Source organism: Nothoprocta perdicaria, unplaced genomic scaffold (assembly GCF_003342845.1).
Source record: "Nothoprocta perdicaria isolate Ctin4 unplaced genomic scaffold, notPer1 scaffold_71, whole genome shotgun sequence".
Taxonomy (NCBI): Eukaryota; Metazoa; Chordata; class Aves; order Tinamiformes; family Tinamidae; genus Nothoprocta; species Nothoprocta perdicaria.
The window spans coordinates 955,253-970,490 of NW_020455988.1; the positions used below are offsets into that span (position 1 = coordinate 955,253).

At 36.2% G+C, this 15,238-nt stretch overlaps 1 protein-coding gene across 1 annotated transcript in view; it reads right to left on the reverse strand.

The window, feature by feature from the left end:
• SEC24B (SEC24 homolog B, COPII coat complex component) overlaps nucleotides 1-15,238 on the reverse strand; it is a 31,365-nt gene that overhangs the window by 14,601 nt on the left and 1,526 nt on the right. Inside the window, exons 2-8 of the mRNA XM_026050863.1 lie at nucleotides 10,471-10,656; nucleotides 7,845-7,949; nucleotides 4,691-4,771; nucleotides 3,177-3,358; nucleotides 1,734-1,918; nucleotides 1,321-1,423; nucleotides 362-488 (exon numbers count right to left, since the gene is read on the reverse strand). Of these exons, the coding sequence (XP_025906648.1) occupies nucleotides 362-488; nucleotides 1,321-1,423; nucleotides 1,734-1,918; nucleotides 3,177-3,358; nucleotides 4,691-4,771; nucleotides 7,845-7,949; nucleotides 10,471-10,656 (969 nt within the window). The remainder of the gene's footprint in view (nucleotides 1-361; nucleotides 489-1,320; nucleotides 1,424-1,733; nucleotides 1,919-3,176; nucleotides 3,359-4,690; nucleotides 4,772-7,844; nucleotides 7,950-10,470; nucleotides 10,657-15,238) is intronic.

The window sequence follows — 15,238 nt, forward strand, 5'->3', positions numbered from 1 at the left end:
TAACCTGTGGCCTGGACTGCAGACAGTAATTCCTGGGGTTTTTTTTTATTTTTTTTTAATTTTATTTTTTTTTATTTTGTCTATTTCAAAAACAGTCAATTGAGCAAGTTGATTTCATTACACAAGTCATCAGGACAAAGTGATCAAATCTCAGTCTCCTTGAAGGTTGCAAAATGACCTTTTACTTCAGAAACCATAATGCTTCTACCTTAAGGTGTTTTTAAAAATCTCTACATCATAAGACTACTGTCATCCTAGCCCTGTTAGAATATTGCATGGACTGATATGATACTTGGAATACTTCCCAATACTTGGGAGAGATTATATAAATACAAGAATCTTCTCTTCAAAGAGCACTTACCATCATTAACTCTATAGCACAGATTGCACTTCCACCTCCTTTGATCAATGAAAGAAACAAACGGGTTGATATACGTCCTGCAGGACCTGCATCTTACTATTGTGCTCGATGTTATTACTGGTAATTGCTAAAAAGAAAATAGAAAGCTGTAACAACAGTAGCCAGAGAACATCATTTTGCAGTACTGACTGGAATACCTGCATTTAAAAAGTCTCTATATCATCTTAATAGCTTATTTTCATACMGAGTAATAATGATGTCCACTTAAAAAAATCTTCACATATGAAACTGGAAGGAATAATATTTYGTATTTTTTGTCTTAAATCTAATCTCACTAATGAAAGACAAGAACTTTTATATAAAGAATATAATCCGTTGGCTGCATTAAAGGGAAACTGAGCAGGTAAGGACAAAAGTTATATAGTTAAAATATCATGGTTAGTAAAGGATATTACACAAGACAGGACTACTTCGGGTGACTAAAGATGCTTTACAGTAAACTTTTCACATAAAAAACAAACAAAATGTAACATAAAGAACAGTCATGCCAAACAGTTACTCACCTTTCTATATTAATAGAAATAATATGATGAGGTGTTGCTGAACTGTTGTGAACACAGCTTCAATCTTTTAATAGACTTAATTTCTACTGATAGTATTTATCACTCCAGCAATAAATTCACATTAGCACCCCCTTTCCAAAAGGGAGTCTAGACTCCATTACTTGACATTCACACAAGTAATAAGAAGTTTTGAAGGCTCTGTCCAAAGGTTTTCCCATTATAGATTTCAACGCAGCAGCAATTAGAATATTTCTCCTCTCTCCCTTCTTAACCTCCAAGAAGCTTCTTGCTACTTCTAATAAATTTTGGACTTTTATTTCATAATTTTTTGCTGTGTCTGAATCAATAGGACAAATAAATATATTAAACACACATTCAAACAGTAAGTTGCCTTACCGTTAAGTCTCTGAAGGGATGTAGCAACAAACCCAAAGGAAGCTTAGCTTTATTTAACAAAGCTTGTGTCTGTGGAATATTTGTCAACGTACATCGAAATGAGCTGAAAGAAATAAAAACAAGTTACAAGTCATATTTCGAAAAAGGTTAAAAACAATGTGTTAACATCTGAGTCTAAGGTACTTTGAAATTTAAGAAATTACATGCTCTAAGAATCTGTCATTTCCAAAGAACAGAAACCATGTCTATAAGAAATTTAAAAAACAACTCCTGAAGAATGCAAGATCCTTCCTTCTCCCCCAGTTTAATCATCACCATGATTTAGAGCCAGGTGTTACTAACACATTTATCTAAGGCTTTAAATAATTACCAAAGAAAAAGGTAATGTGCTGGTACAGACACAGTACACTTACTCTGGACTGCAGTTTAATTTCCTCAGATCAGAGTTCAAGTTAGGCACAGGGGCTGGAACTGAAGAAACGGGCAAAATATTCCTATCTTGTGTAAGGTTTACCGGTCTCAAGCTTTCTGGCTGCTGAGAATGCTGTAGACTTAGACCTCCTAAGGAAGAGGACAGCTGGTTCACACCTGGATATTGCTGCAAAAATGAATATTGCAAATGGATAAGCACATGTTTAAAAATACAATCTTAAATTGTCTTACAATCCCATTTTTTCCAAATGTCTATTTGGTGAAATACACACAGTACTTAAAACTATACAAATAGGAAAGTGCTGAAGGGCATTCCAAACACATGTACTAGAGAAAACGAGGATTTTATCTGTCTTTAAAGATTTTTCAAATATATATATATATTTTTTTTTTTTTTAATATAAAAAATACCATAGCCAAGAGAAAAGATTAGGTTGGAAGGCAACTCTGGGAAGTTCTGTAGTATTTGAACTGGGGTTTATAGATACCTAAGATACCTAACATAAGATAACATAAGATACCAAGATACCTAACATAGCTTTTAAGAGATCATGGATTACATTATAAGTTTACCAAATTGAAGCCTGCAGTACCAATTACTTGGTAAAATTTGCATCTGAATATAAAAAGAAACAAACAAACAACTCACTATGTTGAACACACTTATTTCTTTGAGTGCAAAGAAGTAACTGAAGCATTTCCTGTCCCACATCTTGCAGTAGTAACTCCTGGGTATTACATGCTGACTCAGTGCTACACTGAGCACAATAACGATTGCTGATCACCTAGAGCAGCAGTTTTAACACATTTGCCGCTGGCCCTTATTTCAGAAAGGGGGATTTGCAGATCAGCAGGGCTGCTTTTCTACATCCCCACGTGGATTTTTCTGCACTGCCTCAACTTTCACATTTCCCCTCAGTTCACACACACATGACCAGAGCCAGGTGCCTGTCCACAACTCCTTGGGTGTTTGGCACTGTCCGAGACAGACCAGGAGAAGGGCGGGCTGCTCCACCACTTGGCCAGCACAGGGGCTGCCCAGTTCTTGCCTCTGGAGCCTGTACAGTGCTCTTGTTGTGACACAGTTTATTGCTTGAGATCATAAAGCAGGATATTGCTCCCTAATCAAATATTCATCTTGTAAACAAAGACTTGATTAGGCTTCTTTATGGTTTCTATCATTAAAATAGAGAACCTATAAATAATACACCTTAAAGTGTTGCTCCAAATAAGAACCGGTTAGGCTAACTCGTTAAGTCTGTTTGCAGATCTATCCTTAAATTTTTCATTCAAGAATCCTTCTCATTAGGAGTCTCAGTTAGCATCCCAACATTTGACGCCAATATTATAATCAACATTCACCAGAGCAAAAATTATAAAAAATAAAATATGAAAATATGTAGGAAAACAAGTATGATAAGAACCTGTGGATAGTGCTGAAAGCCAGGATGATGGCCTGGATTGCTGGGTTGCACAGGAGCAGGTGGTGTTGCATTTTGGTAGCCAGGCTGCAGTGCCGGATATCCATAACCAAAGGGCTTGGATGTTTTTGATGTTTGGGAAACCGAAGGAGCAGGGACTGGGCTGCTGGTCACAGAGCGGCTCTCTGAAAGGACAAAAATCCCACAAGTATGAAATATACTATCTGTCTCAGTTTAAGTGGAAACTTCCAAATGCTTAATGAAAGCAATACTTAAATTTGTAATTTTTTCCCCCATTATTGATTTATTTGTATTGACCAAKCAGAAAATTACAAGCTATTAGCAAGAAGAGTTTCTGCAACTCATGTTGTTAATGTCATATACATACAAGGAGACATACATACATACTAGAGACTTGCTTATATACTCACAGAAACTTCAAAAACCTATTTTATAAAAATATATTTTTAAAGCATGCTTAGTTTCTTCCCTGCTTTAAAAAGTTAAGTTCAAAGTAACACACAGATCTCAACTCACAGAGCACATGAACAGTTGTGCAGAGATGAAAGCACTTCTTTAGAATTTAATGCCTGCAAGCATGACCTAAATTTCAGAAACAAATGAAACTTGTTTTCTTGCCACTTGTTGAGTTTTACCAAGAAAACCACTGAAAACTCAAACTACTTCTAAATCAGCTAGATAATATCCACAACTTGACCCTTTTATTTTTTAAAGAGTAAATTATTTTTAGAATAGACTTTTAGCTAAATCAAATGGATACTCCTGAGCTAAGAAATCAGAACCCATAATCCTGCAACTACACCTCTTCCATCCTTATCACATGAGCTGGACCTAATCTGGATAGTTACTGTGTCAACTTTTTTACGTCATGGGTATTTTACACACAAGCCCCTCCAAAATACCTGGCCCAGCTATTGTGACACTCTGAGATAACAGGGCATTCCAAAAGAGTCAGACAGGTAGCCTCAAAAGTTACTTAATTATTTTTCAAAAATACTGGCTAACCTATTTAAATAGCATCTTTCCTAACTACTTCCACTACAACTCTACATATTTAAAGACTGAGAAAGTCTTAGAATAAGATAACTGAGAACAAAGCCCAACATTCTTGATATCTCTAGAGATAAAACAGAACAGCAGTCTTTTTTCACATTTTCATGTTGATATACGTAAGAAAATGACCTCAAAACAACCATAAAAACATCTTTGGTTTCTCAAGCACCTTATAGTGCATATTTATTATTATCAGCTACTAATGTCAACACCATCAGATATGTATCACAACCTAGAGAAAGCTACTCCATTTCGCAAAGCGCACTCCCCCACTGTGACTCTCAGCATTACAATGGAAAACATGAATTACAATGCAATAAAGATTTACTTAATAATTACTTCAATTTCTGTGCTAAAGCAATAAAAAAAATATAAAAACATATACAATGAATATTTAAGTCTCACACAATTCAAAAGTTAACATACACTACCAAATGGCTCACCTGGATAGCCACCTCCTTCCAGGGCATCATAATTGTTCAGAACAGGAGAGGCACTGCTAGTAGTAGAGGAACTATCAATTGCTAAGGGCAAAAAAGAACAAGAGGTGCTTCTGAAATAGCATTCTTTGAGGAATCTGAGGCTGAATTTTTTTTTTTTTTTCTAAATGTTTCATAAGAAGCTCTCAGGAAAGAGAGGGGGGAAAAGAGTTAAGAAGTCAAGAAGCGGGGAAAACAGTTAGAACCACAGAAACACAGAATGCACACACACAATTCTGTTGTAAGACTATAAAGCTATTAGCATGGCAAGTGAGAAGGAGGAAGAAATAAGTAATTATATTACCTTTCAAAACCAAAAAAAACCAAAAAAAAAAAAAAAGAAAACCAAAAGAGACCAAAGGGATAAAGACAAAAAACAATGAGTTTTCTTGAAGCCATTAATATTTTCCTATGAAAACTTCGCAGATTATGTAAAATGAAGCAACATCCAATATTTTTCAAAAAATCTCCCACAACTTCTTTCGGAACTTCAAATAACAAAAAAGACTCTCATTGTCTTTGGGATCAGTTTTTCTTAAGATGGAAAAGCTGCATTGGGTAAATTTTGTCCTGACATTTTTTTTTCTTTCTCTCCAAGCTACTCTAATTAAGAGCAGTCAGAATAAGCCGAACTCTGATGCAGCCAAAAGTCACAACTATGTAGGTATGGAAAAGCTTTTTCAGTACTGAACACGCTGCTAGCACTTAATTTTTGTGCAACCCTCAGCCTCTATTCTGAATGAAAAAGATGACAGACATACTTATTTAAAAACAATTCTACTAGTGGCTTTTTATGTACATTTACAAAAAAAAAAAAAGGACCGGGGAAAGAAAGAGATTACATGTCTTTCTCCTTAAAATGCTACAAAGTGCAACACAAAAGAATTAGTAAATAGAAGCTTTTAGGGAGGAAAAAAATGTGTATTTTTTTTCATGCGACTGGCAGAGCAGAAGCAAGACAAGTTCACTGAGACTGCATTACTCAGAAGGATCAATGAAAATCATYCATCACTTGGTGAAATCAAAACTTTTTCAAGGGAGGATTCTTATGTATGGAAACACAACATTGCTGAAATTCGGAAAGCATCATTTATATCCATGGCAATATCACAAGTGTATAGATTACTATAAAGATAATATGCTCAAAAACAATCAACTAAGAAACAGAAAAGTCACCCCTACAAAATAAGACAGACAACTAGCTGTGCTGTGTCCTGCAACGCAACAGTAGCTCCAAACTCTAAGCTTGCCAGTGTGTCAAGAAAACTTAGACTCTCATTCTGTGAAAATACAAAACCTTGCACAAAATTGAACAAGAATTGTCTTATGCTAAATTTAAGTCACAACAGATGTCAGAATTTAGCACTCTTAGCTACCACACCAGAGAACATAGCAACAACAAGGGAGAAAAGGAAACAATTAGACAATTACAGTGCTCATGACATGCTTTCAAGATTAAATAGAACTATTTAAATGCAACTTCTGCCTTTATGCAGTTTTAAACCCTCTTTTCAAACACAGTTACTACAAGATTTAAATTGGCGAAAGTGTTATAAAAGACATATATTAGAATTTATATAAACTCCTGGTGACAAGAGAATAAATCACAAAGTTTATTAGTCAAGTAGCCAGGTAGCCTATGTATTCAACCTGAGTACTTTTATCCTACACAAAAGAGTGAAAGGATAAGTAGGATGATAGCTCAAAGGATACAGGCTTTAGCAGAATTAGAGAAGTTGACAGATAAAGATGCAAAATGTATGGAAACTTGTCCCTGTGACTAGAAAATAAAGTAAGGAAACATATGTTTTGGTTGATAAGCATTCTGACATATTCTTTATCAGAAGACTTGGAACAYGTTTAAACAGAGACCTTTGTCTATGGGAAATTCTGTGGGAAGTGCTGCAATAAGATCTGCTCTCTGGCTATTTTATCCTGGCTGTGCTTTAGGAAGACAACTACAAAGGACTGAAACAGCAGCTTCATCGCAACCACACCAAAATTTAAAGTTTAAATTCCAAAGCTGGGCAGTTTCCTGGTTACTAGAACCTAATTAGACATATGCCATTACTCTGCATCAGGAGAGAAGTTATTTTAATAGTATTTGTTTTACGATTGTCTATTATTTTAATAAAATTCAGAATTACAAGGGACCGATTTTTCACACAAGTTATATAATAAAAATAACTTGAAGGAACAATTATAAAATTGTTCTCCTCACAAATAAATACCCAAAGGCAACACACATAAGCTGAAGTGAAGCATCAGTACAACGTAGGTAGTGTACTATCACAGTATTTACCTCTGTGTAGTAACAAAACTAAAGCTTAACGTTTAATTTCAGAAGGCTTTTTACATTACTATATCATACATAGGTTGTGAAGACACTTTAATTTCGGAAGAAAAAAAGTCTCTATTTCAGTAGTAGAAACATGGAACTAATTTCAAAAACCAGCAAGCCTGAAAGTACAGACGGAATCCTTGCAGTCAAGAACATAAGCAGCTTTTTGTCTTCATAAAATAAAGCATTTTAAGATGTAAATAAACTTTTCAAGATTACCACAAAGCAAGCAAGCTAAAACTGATCTGATGTGCCTGAACTATATAGACATGCCCTAGGAAATGAAAACAAAAGCAGTACAGATTAATTTACTGCTTTAAAAAGTACATTAATGGCCTTCCCATACTTACTTCACTATCTGAATTGCAAATGTCCCTGAACAGAGGATAAGAAACAAGAAAATAGAAATGGCATGTAATTGCGTCATTGTAGAACATAAGTAATTAGTTTAAGTTCCAACAGCCAGACATTTTCAGTTAAGAGTTCAAAACCTATTGCATATCCAAAAACACAGAGAGCCTTACAAGCTGTGAATATTGCGTTATTAGATACATAAAGTGTCTGACATTCATGTGACCAAAAAGATTGCTTTCTGACCACTAACAAATGTCTTTTTGCAATCCCAGCATAGCTGGGAATTTTCCAGTTAACCTTACACATGAAGAGTCATAGTGACTTTTTGACTTTAAAAAAAAAATAACAATTTCAGGGGATTGAAATGCGGAACAAAACTTCGGAAGAAAAAGAACAAGATACTGGTGTAAAGCTAAAGCCAACCTGCTTCCTCATCCTCCTCATCCTCTTCCTCATCATCTGAACTTGATGACAAGGGAGCTGGTGCAGAGCTAGCTTGGTTATTAACATATCCACCATACTGCATGCCTGTGAAGTGGAAAGCACAAACATAAGAGTCAGACAGACAGCAAAGATGAGAAACAAAACTCACTGCATTACTGCATTAAAAGTGAGAGAATTTAGGCATTCCAGAGAAAATCCCAACATGCAAATAATTAAACCTAGAGTCCTAAACTACTAGACTACCTAGGGAACTAGACATGATACTTGAACAGTACACCAAATGTAGTTTTTAGTGGGCTAGGTGGATTAAGTATTAGAAGTACATAGAATTAGCAGAAAGTGGTATATATGCACATTTATATGTATATATTTGTTACAAAGTACTTTGATAAAGCCATGTGTCTACATATGAATACACACACACGTACACATACATTCATACACATAAACAAGCTTTCCTTCCTGAATAAATTTAAACTGGGTTATGAAATGTTTATATTAAAACTCTTTTTGGCAAACCTGTACCTTTTGAAGTTGAAAATAGTCACTTCTCCGTAATTCTAAACTTGGGTAGAAAGTAATGAAATATACTGTTGTTCCAATTTGTAAGAGTGCAAATACTCAATAAAATTGAGTAAGGTAAATAAACTTGAAAACTTGGTTAGTATTATTTTAAAACCAGTGAGTAAACTGAGACTCATAGACACATATTTAAACACTCGAATATACGGTCCACTTCTAATGCCTGCTGACAACTACTAATCTGTGTGTGTTTGTATTTTTACAATACCCTAAACAAATTGAAGCAATATCCAACAGCAATAAACACACCATTTTTAAATGCAAAGCACAGCTTATAATTAATATACAAGATTACTAGTTAAATTGAAGCACGAAATCTTAAATTTCTCTTGTCACAGGATAGATCTAGAAAGGATTTCTATATATAACTTGCAGTCTTACAAAGACATCCCAAAAGGAAGCAAGTGCCCACTGCTTCCAACCTAGCAATACAAGAGACTGTTGTAAGAAGAAAATAACCTCTTTGAAACTCAAAGTAACAATTTGGGATTTTTTTCCAGTAGAAACACTGTGTCACCATTAGACTAGAACTCTTTATTTTAATACTATTAAGTACTACAGAGGAGCATCATAAGGAGTAATAATCCATTTTGACTATGCTATAGCCTATATTTAGAAAATTGCTAAAATATTGTTAGTTCCTTAATAAAAAAAAAAAAAAAAAAAAAAAGCAAACAAAAAAACCTGACTCCAGGAAGTTCAATTCCACTTGAAGCAATTAACAGGCTCAGGATGAAGGGCATCTATTCAAACAATGAAAGTAAAAAGGCAACAAAGAGCAAGACAACATCACAGTTTCTTGGGGAAGCTGCAACTGTCATGCAGAGCTTGGTGCAGGAAGACACTGGMAGTACTCCACTTGCTCAGGTGCCCAGGCATTCCCAGAGGAGGCTTAGCTGGCCTGAGCCTGGGATACAATAACCATCATGACGCAGAAACACCACAAATGCCCCCAAGGCACGAAGCRCTTGTTTCGGTGCTCTGATCAAATGCAGCACCAACTCAAGTGACAAGATACTCTCATCTTTTACTATGACTCTGAGATGCATCTGCTAAATCTCCATTCTCTGCTCCATGTCAGACCATGGCTGAAGGGAACATAGCTTCTCTCAGAGCTAGGAGAGTTAGCGAAGAACATGACAGAGCTCCATTGTTGTGAGGGGAAAGAAACATGACGACATGATATGGACTTGCTATTCATTAATGTAAACAGAATTAGATCCACRCAGATTTCTGACAATTTATCTATAGACTCCTGACATACGTATATTCCTGGTCTTAAAGGGGAATAATCGAACTACATTGCACTACAACACTTGCAGCTAACAACAGCTAAAAATTCAGTGAAGGGTTCCCCAGGAACTGTGATGATTCGTGTTTAAGGTATCAAATGTCCACACATTATAGAGCAGTAACTGCAAAAACACATAGGTATTTGCACATTAYGGCAGGTACAGTTAAACAACGAGAATCCTTTTTGTCATTTAAAACACAGTTATGCTATTTCTTTGGAAGACTAAGCAAGACAAGCCTCTCACCAGAACCTCTACAGTACAAGCAAATTCTGCTCAGAACCAAAGGAGTACTTCTACGCGAGCTTAGAACAACAAACAAGACCTTAACTCCATCAGTTTGAATTTAGTATTCAAGGCTAGTTCCCTTAACAAACACTAGCACAAGCAAACTGCTAGTCTACCTCCAACTTGCAATACATAGATATCAAGAGCATCTTCTTAGAAGTTTCAATAACAAGCTTTTTAGAAACTAAGGGAACTAAAAGAAGGGTTTTTAGCGAAAGGCATGTTAGAGTGCCAACACAACAGACAATCTAAGGACAAACAGGCCAAGGAAACCAAATAGAAGAGCTAAGACAGAAAAGAACTGAGGAGGTTCAAACAAGGAACACTAAGGCAAGCTGAAAAGATAGAAAAGATGTACTTCAGACAAGTGCAGAAGTGCTGTAAAGCCTCAAGAATACCAATACAGACTTCTGCATCGCAACTTCCCCATTCCCTTTTAGTACCTTCCTGAAGAGCTGACTCTGGTGCCTGGGTAGCCGGGGGTGCAGACTTTGACTCTGCTGCATGGCCTGGAGCAGGTGCCTTCACTGATGAGACAGCAGCTGGAGAAGCAGCTGTTCCAACTCCAGGCTTGGTAAATGGGGCCTTCTGGCTTCCCAATTGTGTAGGCTGTAAAGAATCAATGCCACCTGACAACAGAATCAGAAGGCAGGACCACTTTAACTGTATTTGCACAAGTAATTATACAATCAAAGCTCTTACATTTAACACTAATTTCAAAATACCTACGAAAACAATACTTCAAAGAGAGATCTTCAAACAAACATGGATGGATTTTTTTTAAACTGAATTCCTATAATGTTAAAATTCTATTAAAATGAACAGATTACTTTCACAACTAACAACAAAAATCTGCGAGTCCTTTACTCTTCAAAAAGCATAAAAAAAACCAAGATCTTTCGCAGCTTCCTCTTTCGCAGCTTCCTCTTCCTAGGAGAGGGAAACACAATCTCGGACATTTTTCTGCCTATCAGTATTCCTCCTCCAAGCAGGAAGCCCGCAAGTCACCAGTGAAGCTGACCAGTATTGATGCCCTCTTCTTAACACTTTGCAGTGCAATTCTCACTCATATCCCAAGTAACCTGCTTCAGGCAGCCCTGAGTATGGCACAGGAAGTCTGATGCATTTTCAACATCTATAGTAGATATCCTTTGCTTAATCAATGGGGGAAAAAAGTCTAATTAATACTTTGACAGATTTAATGCAGTCTCATTTTAATTCCTCCCACAAAAGGACAATATAGCTTCCATGAAAATAGGTATTAAAAGGGTCATCTTTGTTTACAAAGAAAGATTATCATACTACAATTACTTCAGAAAACCGCTGACTTGATGCACATGCAATTTTAGTTTCTCCTCCATGTGTGTCTGTGCATGCATGTGTATAAACAGTGCAGTTTGTACATTCCTAGGCTTTTTCCTTAAATACCCCATCTGACATATGAAAGGACTTTATGGGAAAGCTGAAGCACCCTTTTTTTTTTTTCTTGGAGGGGAGTTGAAAAGAAGGTTTTCAACAATTCTGTTGCTCGAATTTACCTATCAAGTCAGTAGCACACCTTTTCACCTTAATGGCACCAGTTCCAGCTGCAATCTATTTGCTATTCAAATTTCCTATTAAGTATACCTACTGCTTTTCTATAAGGATTTATTATCTAAATCTAGATTAAAATCTACAAGTCTCCAAAGTACACATGGTATTTGCTATTGAAATGTACTGGCTATCTCTGCTGCTATAAATTAATAGCTTGTAACCTCTCCATGGAAGCACCAGCACCTATCAGCAGAAACTTTCTTCCTAATGTAGGTATTCAGCTTCTTTCCTGTAGGTATGCAGTAAGATGAGATAAACAAGTGAAGTTTTTCCATAAYGTTAATGCATTTACAGAGGTATTTAGGCAGAGGTAGTTGTTTAGCCTATTTTCCATGCCTGAAGCCAATATAGCAATGGCTTCAAAACCCTGCAACACTGAATACTAGCCTTGGAGCACACTAAATGTTAGAATGTCACAGGTTCAAACTCAAAATTAATTCACATTTGCATTAGCTGAGGGTATTTTCCTGCGAAGTCCTAGATTCTTATCCTCATGCAAAAGTTATTCAAAATTTCCTTCAAAATAAGTGATCCCTCACATGCGCTGTTAAAACAATAAACCTTCCTTTATAAACCATGAGTAAAAAAGAATGTATCCATTATGGAATCCAACCTGCAAAACTAAACATTAAACCTTTCCTGGTGATTTTGGCAAGTTTCGGAAAGCTATAAGAAAGGAAAAAGGCACATCAATGCAGTGGTATCTTCTCCAGCTTATCGAAGAAATGAGAATACTGACTGTTTTCACGTAACGCAGCTGCAATCTTTATTTTTTCCAACACAGCACAATCTACAGTGAGACTGACCACTTCCCTGCAGTAACAGCCTCCTTTCATTCTGATTCTCTATCTCAGCTGCTGAGCTTTCGCCTTTCTCCAACCACACCTCATCTGATTTACAGGATTACAGGATTATAGCCTACACTCCCCTACAGAACTGGGGCAGTAAGGACTTTAGATTCTGATCTGACATAAGGGGAAGTATGCGCATGGGCTAAAGAAATTAAAGTGTCTACTGCTCAAGCAGAATGCCTGCAACTCAAGCACTCTAATCAAGACACAGGAAGCAAGGAAAACCATTAGCCTTAGGAGTTCTCTCTCCCACGCCACAGGAGAAAAACACGGTTTAAAAAGACCCTAGTGAAGTTTTAGCACCTTTAAGTTTCCTCCTTTCCTTGAGTGAGGTCTCACTTCTCAGACAGCAGCTGCCAGAAGTTTTAGAACTGCAACAAAATCTGGTTACAGGTCCTTCACATATGTGACAGTTTAGTGGCTTGATTTAAATCCAGTTCAGTAACTTTCGGGCTTAAGAACACCATACATTTACAGTCAGTTTACTTCAAAAACTCAATTAGAAATCTAATGCCTAGAATTTTTTCAATCCCATTGTAAAACAACTCAGACGTCACCATACATCTGAAAGAGTTATGCCTTTCTTTCCAAAATCCTATTTAAATACCTGTTTTATTTAAAAAGACATCATTCTATATATAAAGTGTTCCCTTTTTAACCTTTATAAATTTCAGTGTCCACTAATTTCACCTAATTAATACTGAACACAAAGACCGAACCAAGTCCTCAAGTATTCAATACTTGCTTATTTATATCTTAGATTTAAAGAGAAGCGAGCATCTTTCAGAGCACAACAACAACAACAAACTGTCTTACTGGCGCTCCTGGTCTAGCAGTATAGTATTTTATCAAAATATCTTTCCATGAGAGGTCTCAGAAAGGACACCAAGGAATTTCTGTACATCTTAGAAGTTTTTCAAGTTTTGCTGGAAACTATYCATAGAACATTTTGCAACTGCTTTCCAGAGGGATTGTTTCTGTCACAGGAAACAAAGCCAAGAAACAAATATTCTGGAAAAAAAGCTCCTTAGGAATCATTCATCAACACCTAAACTCTTCATTTGTCATATTCAAATGCTTTACTGAGATGCACAGAAAACATTTCCAAGATCCACCTCTTAAAAAAAAAAAGACTGAAAACCAAAATACTATAAATTATTCCATCTGAGAACACCAAGACTCACTGAAAAACTTAAAATAGGTCAATTCCCTATTCTCCATCCCCCCCAAAAAAACTCTTATTCCAAAATCAAAGAGCTATTAGCATATTTTTTATAGGACAGATATTGTAACAACTGAATCTTTTATATATTTTAGCCAAAAGATGGTAAATTCAGGTATCATTGGAGGCAGTCTGTTTATCCAGACACATCCTAAAGAGTGTCATTCTTCAATACTAAATAACAAGGGGCACATTTTCTACCATTCGTTTTAGGCAGATGGAATTCATTAATTCAAAGCTAATGGAGTTAAATACAGCAATTCAATCTGATCATCTGCTTAAGCTATGTCATAACGTGATTGAGTAATGACTAGTACCACTACCAGAGCAAGGGCGGAACTACAGCAGTCTAAGCCCGAGTGTTGGATCGGTATTTCAAGCCCACAGTGGTCAGTAAGACAACCCTGCTCTCCATTTAGCCTAACTACTGTTTGCTGTCTTGATTTGCTCTCTCCTAATAAGTAAATATTGAAGTGTTTGTGTGCTGAACTTAAGCCAGGAATCTGATTCAGTTGGGGAGGGAGAGAAAAAAAAAAAGTTACTTTCCATAAAAATCAGTTCCACAACCCAATCTGCTATCGGCAAAGGGTGAGCTTTTCTCAGCAGCACTGAAAGCTCAGGAGGTACCAGGTAGTAAGTGATTATTGCTACAGTTTGGCAAATTAACCATGTACTGTATCACTCAGAAGTAACAGAACTAGTAGTTCTGGGTGTTACTTYCCTAACTGCAAGATGCGTGGGTATTACACACTACTATCACAGTCCATTGTATCAGCTCTTAAAGTTCAGTCCTAACAGTCTTATTTTTTTCTTTAGTCAGGTATTATCTATTGTCCACATGCTGTTCACGTTCTGGTCAGCTTCACTGATTCACCTTAAAAGAGCCGTTCCTTATAAACGGTATTTTAATAAACAAATAATAGTTCTCCAAGACGCTCAAAAATAAAGTCAAAGTAATGGACATAAGTGGAAAATATCCATAAACAAACCAAAAAAAAGAGAAATATTTCATGACTATTGCAAGTCTTACTATTCTTGAATGATATCTGCATTTTATCAGTATCTGGCTACAGATTCTATGTGCAATAGAATGATCTTTTTTTCTGGAAGAGTTTTAAACCTTTAGTCTTTGAAATAACTTTTCATTCTCAACCCTGAAACATCATAAACTTTACAAACTCTAAGCCTTTTTTATTATATTATTTGGTTTTATGCTTTTGAAATATTAAAGAAAACTGCACATTCACAGCAGCATACAGTGAAAAAATTCAAATCTGCTATTCAGTCTGCTGTAACTGAAGGATGTCACTCCACCTTATTTTGGAGAAAAAGAAAATGCAACATTCAAACTAAATACAGTATCTGCATGCTTCACATGAGCTTGATTTTGAATTAAGCTCAACCAGTTTTCCCAGCCAAGCTTTTCATATCATCAAAAGCATGTTCTTTGAAAGCTCCTTGGGCTAAGGTAATCTCAGCTCCAGGGCCTCCTACCACAATTCCAGTGTCTAACTATAATCTGAAATACCTGACTGGAAGGAGAAA